The sequence below is a fragment of the Vicia villosa genome, linkage group LG2, assembly GCF_029867415.1.
Source record: "Vicia villosa cultivar HV-30 ecotype Madison, WI linkage group LG2, Vvil1.0, whole genome shotgun sequence".
Taxonomy (NCBI): domain Eukaryota; kingdom Viridiplantae; phylum Streptophyta; class Magnoliopsida; order Fabales; family Fabaceae; genus Vicia; species Vicia villosa.
Window position 1 is genome coordinate 124,372,199 of NC_081181.1, and position 17,086 is coordinate 124,389,284.

At 34.7% G+C, this 17,086-nt stretch overlaps 1 protein-coding gene, 5 non-coding genes and 2 pseudogenes across 19 annotated transcripts; 5 read left to right on the forward strand and 3 right to left on the reverse strand.

Moving 5' to 3' along the window:
• Positions 1-3,399: 3,399 nt before the first annotated feature.
• LOC131651976 (uncharacterized) lies at positions 3,400-16,324 on the forward strand. 14 transcript variants are annotated; one of them, XR_009298530.1, is made up of 5 exons: positions 3,400-3,734; positions 4,462-4,558; positions 5,740-9,152; positions 9,292-9,400; positions 16,008-16,323. XR_009298530.1 is itself a non-coding variant. In XM_058921731.1 (5 exons), exon 5 carries the CDS (start codon positions 14,327-14,329, stop codon positions 15,200-15,202), a length of 876 nt encoding a protein of 291 aa, XP_058777714.1. In that variant the 5' UTR covers positions 3,400-3,734; positions 4,334-4,437; positions 5,740-5,817; positions 8,306-9,400; positions 13,483-14,326; the 3' UTR covers positions 15,203-15,918. The 14 variants fall into 14 exon arrangements, 10 of the variants coding, with proteins under 10 accessions (XP_058777714.1, XP_058777717.1, XP_058777712.1 ...); XR_009298529.1 differs by lacking the exon at positions 16,008-16,323 and adding an exon at positions 12,067-13,469; XM_058921731.1 differs by lacking the exons at positions 4,462-4,558; positions 16,008-16,323 and adding exons at positions 4,334-4,437; positions 13,483-15,918 and having other exon boundaries at positions 5,740-5,817; positions 8,306-9,400.
• Positions 4,705-4,821, forward strand: LOC131654249 (U5 spliceosomal RNA). The gene has a single exon (XR_009299294.1). It is a non-coding gene; the product is annotated as a U5 spliceosomal RNA (small nuclear RNA).
• Positions 6,052-6,201, forward strand: LOC131654226 (U4 spliceosomal RNA). Its single transcript, XR_009299274.1, has one exon. It is a non-coding gene; the product is annotated as a U4 spliceosomal RNA (small nuclear RNA).
• Positions 6,766-6,917, forward strand: LOC131654219 (U1 spliceosomal RNA; annotated as a pseudogene).
• Positions 7,944-8,017, reverse strand: TRNAV-AAC (transfer RNA valine (anticodon AAC)). Its single transcript has one exon. It is a non-coding gene; the product is annotated as a tRNA-Val (tRNA).
• On the forward strand, positions 9,583-9,698 carry LOC131654245 (U5 spliceosomal RNA). Its single transcript, XR_009299290.1, has one exon. It is a non-coding gene; the product is annotated as a U5 spliceosomal RNA (small nuclear RNA).
• Positions 9,990-11,237, reverse strand: LOC131651978 (uncharacterized; annotated as a pseudogene).
• Positions 13,041-13,122, reverse strand: TRNAS-AGA (transfer RNA serine (anticodon AGA)). The gene has a single exon. It is a non-coding gene; the product is annotated as a tRNA-Ser (tRNA).
• Positions 16,325-17,086: the final 762 nt, after the last annotated feature.

Consider the following 17,086-nt stretch of genomic DNA (forward strand, 5'->3'; position numbering starts at 1 on the left):
TTGGACGTCGAAGTCCAGTACTAAGGCCATTATTGGCCATAACCCTTTCTATCATGGCAGTTAAGTTATTTTCTGTAGCCATATTTTCTCTTCTGACTCTTTGGACAATCTCATCTGGATGCTCGTCCCTACCCACGATCCTTAATCTGGGTCTCTCTTCTTTTGTTTCCTGTCGAACGGGAACGGTTCTTTGATTTGAAGCCTCTAAGTTAATTACTGGAGTTCCTTCGGTCATCTCTGTTCTTCGTGAGGGGCCTACATCTCTAGTGGCTGTCCTAGATGGTGGAACCACATCTTGTATACGTTCAAAAATGGGCCTCTCTTCTTGATTCGAAGGTTGTTTGTCTTTCCTTCTTGGTTGTGGCACTCCCATGAAATCTGCCATTCGATTCATTTGGGATGATATCTTTTGGAAAGTTTCCACATTATCCCGATTTGTATTAGCAATATTTGTCGCTAGTGGGTTCAAAATTGAAGCCAATTCTTTGGCCAAGACCCCTAACATATCATGGTTGCTTGCATCCATTTCTTGCCTAAATGCTGCTTGGTTATTTGTGGTAAAATGGGGCATCTGGGTAGAAAAACTAGTGTTGTGTGCACTTCGACCCACTGAACCAACATTCGGTGAAAACGTCGCATTGTTAGTTGTGGCATATGTGGGCCCTGCCCCTCGTACGCCTGTCCCTAATGGATATGGCATTCCGTATGGATTATTTGGCCTCCACTCGAAAGTAGTATTCGTGCCTTGACCAAACAAGTTATTTGCAGCATTTGTCGAGGAAAACGGTATTTCCTCTGCGCTTGTGGATGAAGGTGCGGTTGTCGATACTGAAACTGGAATAGTCCCTGAAGGTCCTGTGTTATTTTCAGGCATAGCCTGGGAAATATCTGCAGGTCTCGATCCATTTGGACCCAGTGTATCCCGTGTTCCCTGACTAGAAGTCGAATTTGCCGCTCCTGATCCTGAACCTTGTGGGGGACCCTGGTCACCCCCTGCACTGGCCGTAACGACCATTTTCTTGTTGTACCTTCGTTTGGGAATCGGTTGTGCACTGTTCGTTAACTTACTGTTCCTAAGGTTCATACAAGGTCTTGATATTGTCTAGACAAAAATAAAACAATTGATTAAAACAATCTGTTTGACACAGTCCCACCGGGTGTGCCAATTTGTTTACGGTGATTTCCGGTAAACAACCGCTAGTCTTCCAAACTATAATAAATATGATTTGGTTACTCGCAGGATCGACTAGATTGATCCTAGGACACATAGTCAAAGAGATTGTTATCAATGGTCACTCGAACCATAGTCATGATTCGTCTTCGTTAGTAAGAATTGTTTCGAATAAAACGAGTAATCTTTACAATCACTTGGTTATATGTAAGTATAATTTCAGTGAAAGGATAAGTAAAATAACATATGAAACGAAAGTATTGTTAAAGCGTACAGAATCTTAAAATGCAGGAATGTTAAATACTTCAAAAGTAAATGACATGAAAGTAAAAATACAGAAATGTAAATGGCAAGAAGTAAATGAAATGCAATAATACTGAAAGATATTTGAAAACGAAAGATAATACACATGTATTAAAATGGTGGTGTCATACGTACATTTTCTCAGCGAACTCTTTCTCTTAACACTTGATACTTGAGTAATATGTGAGTGATTTGTACAAAATGAACACACAGAATCCTAACATTAAGATTCCTATTTATACTAATTTCGACCTTAACGGCCCTACGCTAATCTAATGCCACGTTTCTCATAAGAACTCCAGGGACGCCATCTGTTACTTAGACAGTTACAAAACCGTCTTCGAATTTCAAATCTTCCCGCCTGAGTCCTTCTTCGACGCGTGGCAGTGTATTTAAAAACACTACAAAAACACGCTAAGTAGTAATACTTGAACATATTTCATGAATTTTGTCTAAGTCCTCGAAGACATACACTTCTACTAGCTTCAGTGCTCATTATCTTCACAACGAACTTAGAAATCTTCATTCTCGAAGCATGGCCATCAGGAGCCATTCTTTTATTTTTTAAGGGATGGTAATCAGTAACCATCTTTCCTTCGAATGTTTACTTCTTCGAAGAACCAATTTATAAAACGAAATCTTCAGCTAACAGTACCACACATTTTGTAGTTTATGGGAGAAAACCACCACCTTTGGTGAGATTTCCACTAGGAAAGACACGAACATAAGCAGTGGCAATGGAGTTGATAAAATGGGATGAAATCCTGTGACAATTGAAGCACCATTTGACCCTCATTAGACATGTCCCATATATCATGGTTTTTTCTTTTTTTAATTGAACTTTTATATTATTTTATGTGGTTAAAACTTGAGAGAAGGGGAAAAAAGGATAGTAGGAGATAATACTCACAGATCGGAGCAGCTTCCAAGTCTCAATAAATAATGTAATTAAGCCATCATCACCCCAATTTAGATGAATACATTTTGCTACACTCAGATTGCAAATAATAGTAAGAATATATAGAAAGAGTAAGTCACGTGAAACTTAAGATTAAGAATTTCTCTCTGCCTGAAGCTTAGTAATTAAAACTAGAGTAAATACTTAGTGAACAGAAAGGCAATTGAGCTCATGTTTAAAAATGAAAACTACAATATATAGACAGTCCATTTGGACATATCAACTATCCGGCAAAAGTCAAACACAAATATGGGCCAACAGTCAAAAAAAGACTAAAAAAACATAAAGATAATCAAAGGCAGATAATTATAAACCGGACATTAATATCCCAAGAGGCATAAGTAATGCCAAAAGCAAAAATTTTATTTTGTGAAGCAGAAAAAGAAACAACAACTTACCAAAGAATAGTATCATATTGCTTTCCTGGTGGGTGCGGACTTTAAACAAAATTTTCGCATCGAAAAGAAACAATATTTTTTAATGACATACTCTCACACTCACTGTGCTTAAAAGCTGTATCATACATAATGGTTTCCAACAATGGTTTTATCTTCCTCAAGCTTGCAGTATACATGAAGGTGGGGGTGTTGTACTGTTGTTGTTGTGCAGTGAAGAAGATGGTCAACAGTGAAAGATGAAGCCTCACACTATCTATTGTGTTGCTTTAGTAATAGCAACTACTACACTTTTAGTCCCACATCGATTGGTAATAAAACAGAATTAGTGTATATACCATCAAACCTATAGATTTATGAATTAAAAGTAAGTTGAGAGTAAGTAAGAGACTATTGAAACACAAATGGGCCTAAGCACAAATGTAATATTTTTTTAATTTAAAAAAGTAATTTCTAAAAAATATGAATAAAAACAATTTAAAAATTTAAGAAAACGTAAAATAAAAATTCAATCCACCTTAACATTACAAGGGATTACAAAATGAAGTGGGAGTATGTGTCAGTAAATCAACCATTGGCTATCTTCAAAGCGTATTGTTCACTTGAACATACTAGTTAGTTACGTGGCAACAAGTCCAGGAACTAAAATAAAACACTTTACCAAAACAACAATCAGAGGGAAAATAAATGGATAAACGTTTCGTCTTCCTACTGCTGCTGAAAATTTTTTAGTGCGTTATGATTTTGATAACTGGAGCAGCAATCTCTATGTTTTGAAGAAGAAAACCGAGCAAGTTGTGTTTTGGAGAGGGAGACGATCCTGTTTCCATTTCCACTTGCAAAGCTTTGTAAACCGAATCAACACCAACAAGAAGCTTCCATCTTCTCTATCTGTGAACCAAGCAAGGTAAACAATATCATTCTTTTCTCAATAATTTTTTTGCATAAATATTTGTAAATGATATTTTGGTTCTGTTGCAAAAACATGATTGAAGAAAAAAGGGTTTTGAGTCTGTGAGACAGTAGAACCAAGACACACACTCTAACCGGAAACACGACACGCCGGAAATAAATTTTAAAAAAATGAATAAATTTAAAATATAATCACAAGTGTTGGTTTCGGTTTCGGACACCGACAATGACACTGACACATATTTTTCAGAAGTGTCGGTGCTAGCTTTAAAATGTTTCAACTATTGATGAAACCTCTGCCAAAAGATTATGGTGATTAACTTAAACTGAAATGATTGATAAAAATTTACAATCTTATGTATCAAATGCCTTTTTAATGTTAATTTTAAGGGATATAGGTATGTAGTTTTCAATGCTATGTATCAAATGCCTTTTTAATGTTAATTTTAAGGGATATAGGTATGTAGTTTTCAATGCTATGTATCAAATGCCTTTTTAATGTTAATTTTAAGGGATATAGGTATGTAGTTTTCAATGAGGTCTGGAAAGATGCTGTAGTTTTCATAAGTCTAAGAGAAATCTGTTGTTTGGCAGTGCTCAATTTGTATACTCTCTCTGTCCATGACTACCTTCTTTCATTGGTGTTTTTGATGAAATATGTTAAGCCTAGCTGTTTACGGTGCATGCATAACACTAAGGTAAATCCTCTTTGTCTTCTACAGGATTGTATGCTATAGGCTATAGCCGTAGTAGATTTTGATAGTGAAAATGGTGAGATTTGTAAAGATCAATTAGCTTAATACAACTCCTCTGTGCAAGGTGAGTCAATTGTTGCTAGATTGAGATACTTTAATAATGAAAGGTAGGGGTCAAGTGAGATTTGAAGTCCCACATTGTCTACTTCATAAAACAAACTATGTGGCTTATATATAAAATGTAAGGACCTCAACTTTTCTCAACTACGGAGCCGTGTGATGATGACATAGCGAACTATTCTTTCGCCTTTTACTAAAGAATACCGTGTCGGCGTCACAATTAGCGGCATACGCTAGTTTTTGAAAGAGTTCTCTTTATTGAGGGCTCTGCAATTTTAGTTCAAGTCAATCAATATTACGTATGAGTCTTTGCAAGTTTTATAAATCTATCTCTATATTTTTAATATGTTTGTCACTATTCCGAATTCACTAACAGCTGAATGATAATCTTCGTGTTCTTGTCGCTTTAAAAGTAAATCACTTTGCAGATGCAACATTTGAGAAATGGAATAATGGAATATACTCTTAGACACACTTTTGATATTTTCCCCTTAATAGCCTGTGAACTGATAATTGACTAGTTTCTAAACACTATTTACTTTTTATACTCTAGGTGAAATCCAGTGATTGGATAAAACCTTTGAAACACCAAAATTTCCCCCCTAGATCCTTGATTCTTCAAACTGCGTACCACTGCAAAGGGATTCATTCCATCCCATGAGAAAATGACTGCTTCACTTGAACACTTCACTATTCAACAACGCGAACACAGTCTCCTTGCAAGAATCGTGCCTCAAGATCCTTGCAAGCCGCTGCAGCAACATCCATGTAGATCACACGCAAATTAGTCCAAAAACCTAATTTTATCTCTTTATCTCTATATTTTTTATATATTTGTCACTGTTCTGAAGACTAAATCAAATTTAATTGAAACCTAGTTCAGGGCCTTTTGCCGATAGACAGAGAGACCTAATTTTTCGATCCTGGTATGCACAAGATTGTTGCATCTTTGCTGAGCCTCATAACTAGGATTGAAATGATTTGGCAACAATGCAAATTAGTTCAAAAGCCTGTTTTTATTCTTCATGATACCCACACACTTCAATGAAGAGTACTGTTTGTTTCATCTTTCATTGGTATTTTGTTTTTCTGAATAAAGTATGTTATGTCTAACTGTTTATATGGCATGCATAACCTGTTGTCTTGCGTCCGTACACTAAGGTAAAGCCTCTTTGTCTTCTACAGGATTCTTTTGAATGCTATAGCCATGGTATATTTTGATCCAGAAAATGGTTTTGCTCAATACAGCACCTCTGTTGCAAGGTGAGTACATATTCATGTGCTATGTTTGAGTTAAAATTCAATTGTCTCGGTGCTGATTCGTTTCATCAGAATAAAATATTTTTGGTAACTGGGCTATTTTTCTACTGTAATGTTATTTTTTGCTGTATAATATTTGCTTGTCATAGTTGTACTTTCTAGTCTCACATTGCTAAAGTGAGAAATTTGATAAGTTTGAAGTTATATATAAAGGAAGCTTATTCTATATTAGATTTTATCTTTGCGCTTGGGGCAATGACGCAGCTAGTGAGGTTCTAACCGAGGCGCGTCTATTGCTGGTTGAAAACTATTTCCAAACCCCCTCTAGTCTTGGGTTCAACTCAAGCCTTTGAGAATTTCTGGAAGGACTCCCTTTGGGGTAAAGTCCTATAATTTTAGTTCAATATTTATATTTGTTCTAAGAAGCCCTGCAGACTAAAAATTTTAACTTGAAACAAAATAAAAACTGAGATATGAATGGTAAGATTTGATCTCTGTTTATTTCATAACAAGAACAAAAGATGTACATATAAATAATTGTTTTAAAAAAGAATCTTGTTGAAGCCATAAATCCTTTACCAATTTCTTGATAGCTTACAAAAGAATCCTGTTGAAGACATAAAGCCTTTACCTTGTTAGTATACAGACACTATTCTGTTACGAGGTGAAACCATTATTTCTATGGCAGTTGCAATTGTATCTATTATTGCTGTGATAGTTTGTAAAAATCAAGGGGCAAACTTTGTATATTTAGATTCTAATGGAGGTGGTGTAAAAACTAGTTGATTCCTTGCATGTGAGTAAATAGATAGATACATACAGCTTACAAAAGTACGATGCAATGCAGCTATAATAGTGTGCAGTATGTGATGCTAAGTCCCGCATCGTAATTGTTAGAGTGAATAGTACGGAACATGAGGTATAAAAAAGAACTGTGTGATACATTGCAACATACTTACCTGGATGGGGTCAATGGATGATCAATAAGATCCATGGCCTAGGCAAGGGACCTCCATTGCACTTAGGAGGGGTGCTAGCTAAGGTCTACCCAAGTGGTGGAGTCTCCATCATAATTTGTTGCTGTAATGTTTCTATTAAAATTCTAAATCACTATATAGTTATTGGGATTTCGGGTCCTTTACTCTTCTGTCTCAGAATGATCCAAAATTGCTATTAATATGAAAGCAAACTACTTTTAGGAGCTTGAATGTTAATGTTAGGCTTAGAAGAGGGAAAAGGACCTAAAAGCACAAACAACTATAATCTTTCATGTTCTATTTGGGAAGAAAGGTAAATAATAAAATGCCATTCCTTTTTTAGAAAATCATGTTTTCTTTTTCTGGGTGTGTTCTCTAAAAAATTTGTACTTGATGACGTTATAAATTTGTTGCAAAAACAAAAAGGTAAAAACGGTTTGAGTTTGTCAGACTTGTGTTCTGGAGGGCACAGAATTACAAGCCTATAGTATAGAGAAAACCATAACAGTACTTGGAGTCCAAAGACATCAATGGGGCAAGTGAGGGTTTGGTTAATGTATCAGATTCTTGCAGTCAGGAACACTTGTGGATGAGAAGATTTCAGAGGAAGATATGGAGTTGTCTTCTTCCCATAGTGAAATCTGATGTTTGGCAGTAGCTCAGTGTAGCTCAGTCTGTATACTCTATGTGCTTACACATTTTGGTGAGGGTGTTGTATATCTTCTTTCATTGGTGTTTATGTTAACATGTGTGAACCTTTTAACAAAGTTATTTTAGTATATAGAAACAAGCCTACAATATCCCTTATAAAAAGATTGAAATTCTATATGACCAATAGGATTGTTATACTTTGGGACTTTATGCCTAAATATGAGGGAGTTATTGACCAAAGAGTTTGTTTTTTTAATAAGCTAGTGGTCTATCTTTTTTGTTGTAAAAAACAATCCGCCATTAGGCATATGTTGAATGAAATATTTAAGAATTTCAAGATATTACATTCAAATATTGACTATTAAAAAGAGATAGAATTGTAGAGAAGAAACTTAAAAAAAGAAGAGAAAAAGAAAAGAAACAAAAAACAAGAGAAGTTTAGTCTACAAAGTTTGGGGTCAAAATCAAGCAACCAACAAATGAAAAAAACAACAAAAATTATGGCTTCGCCCAGGCTCGAACTGGGGACCTTCAGTGTGTTAGACTGACGTGATAACCAACTACACCACGAAACCACATGTTATTCAACTCACAATTGCCCATATACTATCCTTAATAAGTAAATCAACCAATTTTCAAATATCTCGTAAAGCTGTCACTACTACTATTGCAGCGTTGCAGGTACTTTTAATTTGATTTCAGTTTTGTAACATTTTTTTAAATCAAATACTATTATTTTAGTTTCAAATATGTTCAGTTTTGTATATCTTCTTTCATTGGTGTTTATGTTAAACATGTTAAGTTTAACTGTTTATCGTACATAGATGCATATAACACTAAGGTAAATTCTCTGTCTTCTACAGGATTGTTTGGTATGCTATAGCCATGGTAGGTTTTGATCATGAAAATGTTAAGTTCTTATGTAATGGTCTTCTTAGAATTGAAAGACACAGTGCAAGCCTATAGCATAGATCCTGTTCAAGTAAGGCCTTGCCTATTCGTGCTCAGATTTGGATACATAAATGTTTTAAGTATTGTTGCGCTTAACCGGTGTGGGTGTAATATAATGGTTCTGTCATAACTTGTTTGGGTTTATATAAAAAAATGCTTCAATAAATACCTTAACCTTTCTAGATTGTCACCAAGAAAAGCAGCATTGGTGATGTTACCATTTCAGCAAGCAGGCCAGCTTATCATGATTAGTACTAATATTTTATTTTAAGTTGTCATATGGAGATTTTCATTAAAAATTCCATGGTTTTTGCGACGAAATTTTTGCAGCTCAGAAGAATTATGCTTTTGGATTGATATAGTGTTATGCAGAATTAAATTAACTGGTGATATGGGTCAGGTTCTAAACATTTAGTCATTGTTGTTTAGCAGCAGTTTGATACACTGATTTGAATTGAGCTGTGAGTAGCTGATGAGTGCGCTAAGCTAGTTGTTAACTAATGTCCACACGATACATTAACCATAACAGTACTTGTAGTTCAAAGACATTGATGGGGCAAATGAGGGTTTGGTTAACGTGTCAGATTCTTGCGGAGTGATTTTTAGAGGCAAAAACCTTTTCACTTAAGGAAAAAAAACCAATTGATGGAGCTGTTCAAGCTTATTCAAGAGTCAAGACACTTGTGGATGAGAAGATTTCAGAGGAATATATGGAGTTTTCTTTTTGCACAGTGAAATCTGATGTTTGGCAGTAACTAAGTATGTATACTCTATGTGCTTACACACTCGGTGAGGGTGTTGTGCATCTTCTCTCATTGGTTTTTATGTTAAATATGTTGAGTCTAAATGTTTACAGTGCATGCATAACACTAAGGTAAATCCTCTCTATCTTCTACAGGATTGTTTGGTATGCTAAAGCCAGAGTAGATTTTGATGATCATGAAAATGGTGAGGTTTTTTAAGATGGAAAGATCAATTAGCTCAATACACAGCTTCTCTGTTGCAAGGTAACTTATTACTCTTTGTTGTTTCATGTGATATATTAAATTGTCGCTAGACTAGGATACTTTAGTTATTTAAGGTTCAAATGAGTGGATAACAAACTAAAGTCCCATATTGTCTACTGCATAAAAGTACATAATCTACTCGCATATAAAATTAAAGGACCTCTGTTCCGTTTCTTTCACGGAGCCGTGTGATGATAACATAGCGAACTATTCTTTCGCCTTTTACTAAAGAATACCGTGTTAGCGTCACAATTAGCGGCATACGCTAGTTTTTGGAAGAGTCCTCAATTTGAGGGCTCTGCAATTATAGTTCAAGTGTAGCTCACTGTTTTTTATATTATCCATATAACCCAAGTTAGATTTTATCTCCTCTTTAGAGCATTTCTGGGCACTTGATGATGTTATGATTCTGTTGCAAAATCATTAATGTGTTACAGTAATGGTCAGTAAAACCATCTGATAAAGTGGTGGTAGTAATTAGAAGCTAATGAATTGTTGAACCATTATCATGTAGATTTTCATTAAAAAAGGAAGTATACTACTTTTATTGTATGGTTAATATTTTAGAATTTACACTTGATATCTACTTTGTTTGTTCTATATAAAAAAAGGAATGTTGGGTATGATATACCACACATTTGTCATGTAGGGACTTGCATTCCCAGTCCATCCTAATTATGTTTCAAGATTTTTTGAAAAATCCGAAAGATGTATGCTAGTAATAGGGAGTCTGGATCTTAATCTGTTTAGAGTACATAGCTAAAAAGCACATGAGATGAATAGAGGTTGTGATAATTATTATAAGCTTTTCATTGTATTTGATTGTAATGTATCACTATTGAATTGTATGTATCTATACAAACAAAATTTCAATCCTCAGCAGATCCTTAAAATTTGGATGCTTGCTTTGGGGACAAAATAAAGACCCAAAAAACTATTGAGTCATGATGTTCAAAAGACAAACTCTAGTTTTAACCAAACGCCTAAATACACTTTCCAAACCTTTCTCTAGCAATTCAATTGCACTCTCCAAAGCTTCAAAACTTTCATGTGCAGCCTGCATCTTGGCAACATCAAAACCTTCGCGTAAAAGGCTTCTTAAGGATGCATCCGCACATTGCAATTCATTTAAATTCTCTTCCTCACATGATATTCTCCTCTTATGCATCAACTTTGCCATTTTCAACCATTTGGTTGCCTTTGACTTGGAAGCCAAGAAAGACAAAATAGATTGAAAGATAGACATGTTCGTTACTATAACCTCTCTAAGAACTCTTATCACAGAAACAACTTCTTGATCATGGTTCAAAAGTGTGGAAGCTCCAAATTTACTTTCCATCTGTTTTAGAGACTTGATCAACTTTGTGACATTTTTCTTCATCTTCTTTGTGAAGAAGTTATATTCGGCTACACTTGTTTCAATGCTTGAATCTCCCTTTCTTCTTCTAAGAGAAGAATGAAGTGCTTCAACATTTTCTTTGATGTCTAACATTGTGTCTCTCGCGAGACCACAGATATCCAAAATTTTCACTGAACCATCCAACAACTCTTCCACAAAATTCTCACCTTGATGCTGAGAAATGACCTTTTTGTGTTGATCTCATATTGAGAAAATCTTCCAATGAAATGTATAAATCTTCAAGCAAAGAAAGGCCAATGGTAATTGAATCGGATCTGGATGTTGATGTGGTTTCCCATGTCTTGATTTTGCTTAGCTCTTGTTCTATTCTAGTGGAGTTAGGATGAGATTGAGAAGGAAAACTATTTGAGCGAACATGGATCTTTGTTGCCATATTGCTCTTTAATTTGTTCTTAGTTTCTTTAAGATAATTGTAAAGCTCAATGTTTGTGTGATGTTACCAAGCCCTTGAGTCTTTCTTTATATAAGAGCTACTCATGATATTGGTTGATGATAATTAATTTCATTTAATAAAGAAATAAAATAGATAGTACTTGTTAATCATGGTGTAGAGCATGTGGTGCATGCATGAGTTTCCCTTTGAATATGTAAGCTTGTCACTTGTCAACTCAACATTGTGAATTTGTTAATGTTATTACATTTGATATTCTGCAAGATGCTTATATCATTGAAATGTGTTTTAGGTGCATGATGAGTACATGTCTTTTTACTAATATAGCTGGCATGTCTTTTAAGTGTTGGTTATCAGAAAACATGATTAGTATTCAATTAGTTTGCCATCTCTGCTGACACATAACACTCATAATTGCAAATATAAAAATTGGTGTTTCTTATTTCTTTTTACATGTCATTCATGCACACAACCGATTAATAGAATAAAAATTGTATATAATTTAGTTTGGTGTCCATATTTTGATCTGGATCTCATATTTCTATAATCCATTCTTTAAACTATTTAGCTCCTCAACAATGGAACATGCCAGGCAATAGATACCTCAACCAAAACAACGCATTCTATTTTATATGATGAGATGTTTAATAATGCTCAATGTTTGGCACAAGTGTGACACATTTACTAATTTAATCAGAAAACTCATGTTTCTACCACATGCTCACATTGATTGAGAGAGGTTAGCTGCATGTGCTGCATTATTTATTTTGAATGAATTATGAATTGCTTGCTATTATATATTATAAGTATTATGAAGTTTCTGATATAATTGATGGAGAATATTGTTGAATGAAGGTTACGAACTCACTGCTTTAAGTAGTGTGCTTAGAGAAGTTACTGGGACAAACATTTCAGTCTTCCAAATCAATCCCTTTTATCTTTGTTCGTAATATTGATGTATAAGAGAATATTATCTTGTGAAGAGAACTTGGAAATTTTCAATGAGTTGCAGTGTCTGGAAACATCTTTATTCTTTAAGCAGACTTTGAATGAATATCTCACAAGATATGGTTGAAGATAAAGTGTAAAATTAAAAGGCTAGAGGATGGAGGGAAAAGTGTATTATTTAGTCACTTGGTTAAAACCAGTGCCCACCTGTTGCCAGGGCCGGTAAGAGAAGACATTGATTATAAGGATATTTTTGCTCTAGTGGTCAAATTAATCACTGGATATGCAAAATGCATTTTTTTTCCAATGATCTGGTTGAAGAAGAAAATATCATGTCTCCTTTGAGTTATTGTAGATAGAGGAAGAAAGTAATTTCTTGATTGGATTTGGCAACATTCTATTCAAGTTTTCTTCCAAGTTAGATATTTATTTTAGAGACATTTATAACTCTAAAAGTCTTCCTAATATTAAGTCTCTAGTAGAAGTATAGAACTCAAATTTGAGGACGCCAAATTTGAAGACTTGAGAGTGAAGAGACTGAGCGAGAGAGAGTGAATGGAGATGAGAAGAAGCTTTGAGGATTAAGGGGAAAGTGTGGAAGACAAGAGGGGAAGAGAGAAGAGTGTGGATTCTGATGAGGGTGTTGTAAGTGAAAGTTGTTGGGTTTGGGATTGAATTGAAGAGGGAAAGTGTATAGGTTGTTGAGTTGTTTTGGAACATGTTTGGTTGTTTTTGGTTGTGGGGATTAAGGAAGTGAAAGTGGAAATGATGATGTTTAATATTGTGGATTTGTGATGAGGTAATAGACATGTGGTGATTGTGTGAGCATGGATTGATGAAGAAGTGAAATGGTAAAAAAAAGGAAAATATAAAACAAAAATCGTGGACGGCAGGATTCGAACCTGCGCGGGCAAAGCCCACATGATTTCTAGTCATGCCCGATAACCACTCCGGCACGTCCACATTTGTGTATGCTAGTTAAATCTTAAGCTACTAGTACAATTGGATAACCACTCCAGCACATCCACATTTGTGTATGCTAGTTAAATCTTAAGCTACTAGCACAAATGGATTACCCACAGAAGAACAAAAGTATATGATATAAATGTAATACTTGTATTTTCTAGGGATGTTGCCCACTCGATTAACGATTAAATGCAAGGCTTCCTTCATTTGAGATTTAAAATTGAGTTTACCTTATTATATGACTTGTAGAGAATAACCCCTCATAACAATTACATAATAATTTTATTTTTAGTAATAAGAATACTTTTTTCTTGTTTTCTACTACATGATTTTCTTGAAGTTTTTTTCTACTTATAGGTTTTTTTGAAGGTACATATTTTTTTAAAGGATTGTAGATTTGTTCCACCTTGTACTTCATTATCAGACAAGTCATGCCGGTCAAGAAGATTTTTTATGTTGGCAAAATGATATAAAATGGCATTTTGTGCCAAACACTGTGTACTAGTTGACAGACCATCATGGTAATTAAATGGATTTGAAGTGTATATAATCTCAATAGTCAATTTGTTTCTAATATAAACAAAGAGTGTTGTTTTTAATTTAGAGCTTCTGAGGCATCTATAGACAACAGCAGCAATAATTTAATAACAATTTACATTTGGTAGAGTAAAATAAGGGACAAATTGGTTGTGTATGCATGAGTGCCATGTTATCTAAGAAGTATTAAGCATCACCAAAATGTATAATTAAAACTGAAATGATTTGTGTAATGCGGCAGCAGGGGAGACAGACTAATTGATGACTAATGTGGCCAACACTAGAAAAACATGCCAACTATATTCATCATGAACCATAAACAAATTTCTATTTTCAATATCATAAGAATCTTGTAGAATATCACATGCAATACCATAAACAAATTCACAATGTTAGATAAACAAGTAACAAGCTTACCATATTCAAAGGAAAATTCATGCATGCACCACATGCTCTACACTATGATTAACAAGTGCCACCTATTTTATTTCTTTAATGAAGGAAACTAATAATTATCAACCGTAGCTCTTATATAAAGAGAGATTCAAGAACTTGGTAACATCAACAAACATTGAGTTTTACAGTTATTAGAAGAAGAAACAACAAACTAAAGAGAAAGAGTTTTACAGTTATTAGAAGAAGAAACAACAAACTAAAGAGAAAAATGGAAAACAAGTACCATGTTCGTTCCAATAGTTTTCCTTCCCAATCTCATCCAAGCTCCACTAGAATAGAACAAGAGATAAACAACATAAAGACTTGGGAAGCCACATCCACATCCACATCTTATTCTATTACCACTGGTCTTTCTTTGCTTCAAGATTTATATATTTCATTGGAAGATCTTCTCAATATGTCATCCACGCAAAATATTATTTCTCACCGTCAAGGTGAGAAATGCGTTGAAGAGTTGTTAGATGGTTCGGTGAAAATTTTGGATGTATGTGGCATCGCAAGGGACACCGTGTTACAGATTAAGGAAAATGTTGAATCACTTCACTCTTCTCTTAGAAGAAGAAAGGGAGATTCAAGCATTGAAACAAGTGTAGCCGAATATAAATTCTTCACAAAAAAGATGAAAAAGAATGTCACAAAGTTGATCACATCTTTAAAACATATGGAATGTAAATTTGGAGCTTCCTCACTTTTGAATCAAGATCAAGACTTTGCTGTTGTTGTAAGAGTTCTTAGAGAGGTCATAGTAATTAACATCTCCATATTTCAATCCATTTTGTCTTTCTTGGTTGGATCTGCATCAAAGTCAAAGGCAAACAAATGGTTTAAAATGGCTAAATTAATGCACCGGAGGGTCGTATCATGCGATGAGAATTTGGAGAATTTCAATGAATTGGAGTGTGTGGAAGCATCTTTGAGAACCCTTTCAAGTGAAGGTTGTAATGTTTCTAAGAGGCAGGATGCACATGAAAGATTGGAAGCTTTGGAGAATGCAATTGAAAGAGTAGAAAATGGTTTGGAGAGTGTATTTAGGCATTTGATTAAAACAAGAGTATGTCTTTTGAACATCATGACTTTATCATAGGATCTTCTAAGATTGAAATTTTTTGTAGTCAATTTGTATAAAAATATATCATGTATACAATAGAAATACAATCAAATAGAAACAACACATTTTTGTTCTATATTTCTTTCATACTATTGATGGTGTGGGAAGCTTGTTCCTCGTTTTGGCATAACAAAACAATCAAAATTAAGGAAAAAAACAATGTTCTATTGATCACTGTAATACGAGCATTATGACTAAAGGACGGCATAAGCACAGAATAAAAAAAATCATATGGCATCCTCTTAATATAATAAATGAGTAAATTCAAATAAATAATCAAATGAATATATTTGTAAGTTAAATTCATTATGCATGTACAAATATTTAAAATATTTTACAAGTTAGAATGTCGATGTTCTTCCAACCATGAAGAACGTTAGATGGCGTAGAAAAGTGAGGGAACAAAATTCTAAAGGTCTCAATTGAGAAGGAGTAAGAAAATTTATTGACCAGCATATGCGTTTTTTATTAAGGACCGAGGCTGTTAGGGTTAGTGAAATTCCCTTATAGAGTTCACTAAAAAATAAGGACATTTTCGAACTTATAGAGTTCATTAAAAAATTCCCTTAATATTTGTTATTTTATGTAAAACAACTAATACACTTTGTAATACACCGTTAACTAAATTTTCGTTTTCTTACAATAATAATTTTAAAAAAAAATATATTAAATTATAAGTATCAATAACTTGTTTAAATAACTTAATTTGAGATAGTTTTTCAACAAATTCATTAATTATCTGTAATTTTGTTGACATTTGTTTATATTATATATTTTTCAGTTTACACTAGAAATGATCGGTGAAATATTGAAGCAATATTTTGCTGCAGTGGATTGGTGCTTTTAGTGCGGTGGCGAATGAAACTAATCTACAAAATTAGCACTCCGACGTTCAATTCAGTGAAAAAAATGAATAGTAATATATGAGTGGGAATAATCTGAATACCTGAAACGTTGTAATCTTCTCTTTATATAGTGAAAGCAGTTAAAACTGTCCACTTGAAGTGAGGCATGTTATGTGAATAGTCGTTGGATCTGATCAGACGGTGGTTGATGTGTTTGGAGAGTAAAATTATATCTGCTTGAATGAAAGAGGGTTTATTTGCTTTACACCCTTTATCGCTTAGTGGGGCTCTAAGGCCTTGCGAACAGTCCAAAATAGTGCCACAAGCCCTATACCCTGCTATGTAAGACGGGGATTTACTATATACGCCCTAGTCCGTCTGCTTGACTTAAGTAGACGAAGGGCCTTTATGGGACGTCACTGTCACTAGAGACAGACAGGTTAAATGTATTTCTTGTAATAGGCAACATTTTGATAAAGTCTTTGATGTGTGTCCCTTCACTAGTGAACAATGACACTTCATCTACCTCGTGGTACTCAAGTACTTTAAACATTCTTCGATGAAATCTCAACCATTGGTAGTGCATCTTGTGTTTCCCAATGTAGTGGATCGTACAGTCCCATGTGGCTATGGCACGCATAAAAGGGTTCCTAAAGCATCATTTCTCCCTTTTTTCCCTTTGCAAGCTGCAAAAACTCTTCTTTGTACTGCCAACTTCGCTCTTTCTTGGGGGATCTTCTGCACTGATTTTTATATTAGGTTTATATGAGATATCTAGGTAACTTTCTAATGGGGAATCGACATCGGCAACGTCTTCCTCCCGATATTCAGGGGCTTCGGGAACTTCAGGTTATACTAAATCATATGCTTGAGAGAGTCGGCTACGAGAACCAGTCGGTGGGAATCTTGGGGCTGCGAAGTAAATGCACCATCAAATGAGTTATCAATAACTCATGGCCTCGAGGTCCTCGTTGCGGCCCTCTCACGTTGCAGCGACGCGGTTTGGGAGACACGC

Coding starts and splice junctions, on each gene's coding strand:
- LOC131651976 (XM_058921731.1), top strand. CDS start 14,327: ATGGAAAACAAGTACCATGTTCGTTCCAATAGTTTTCCTTCCCAATCT.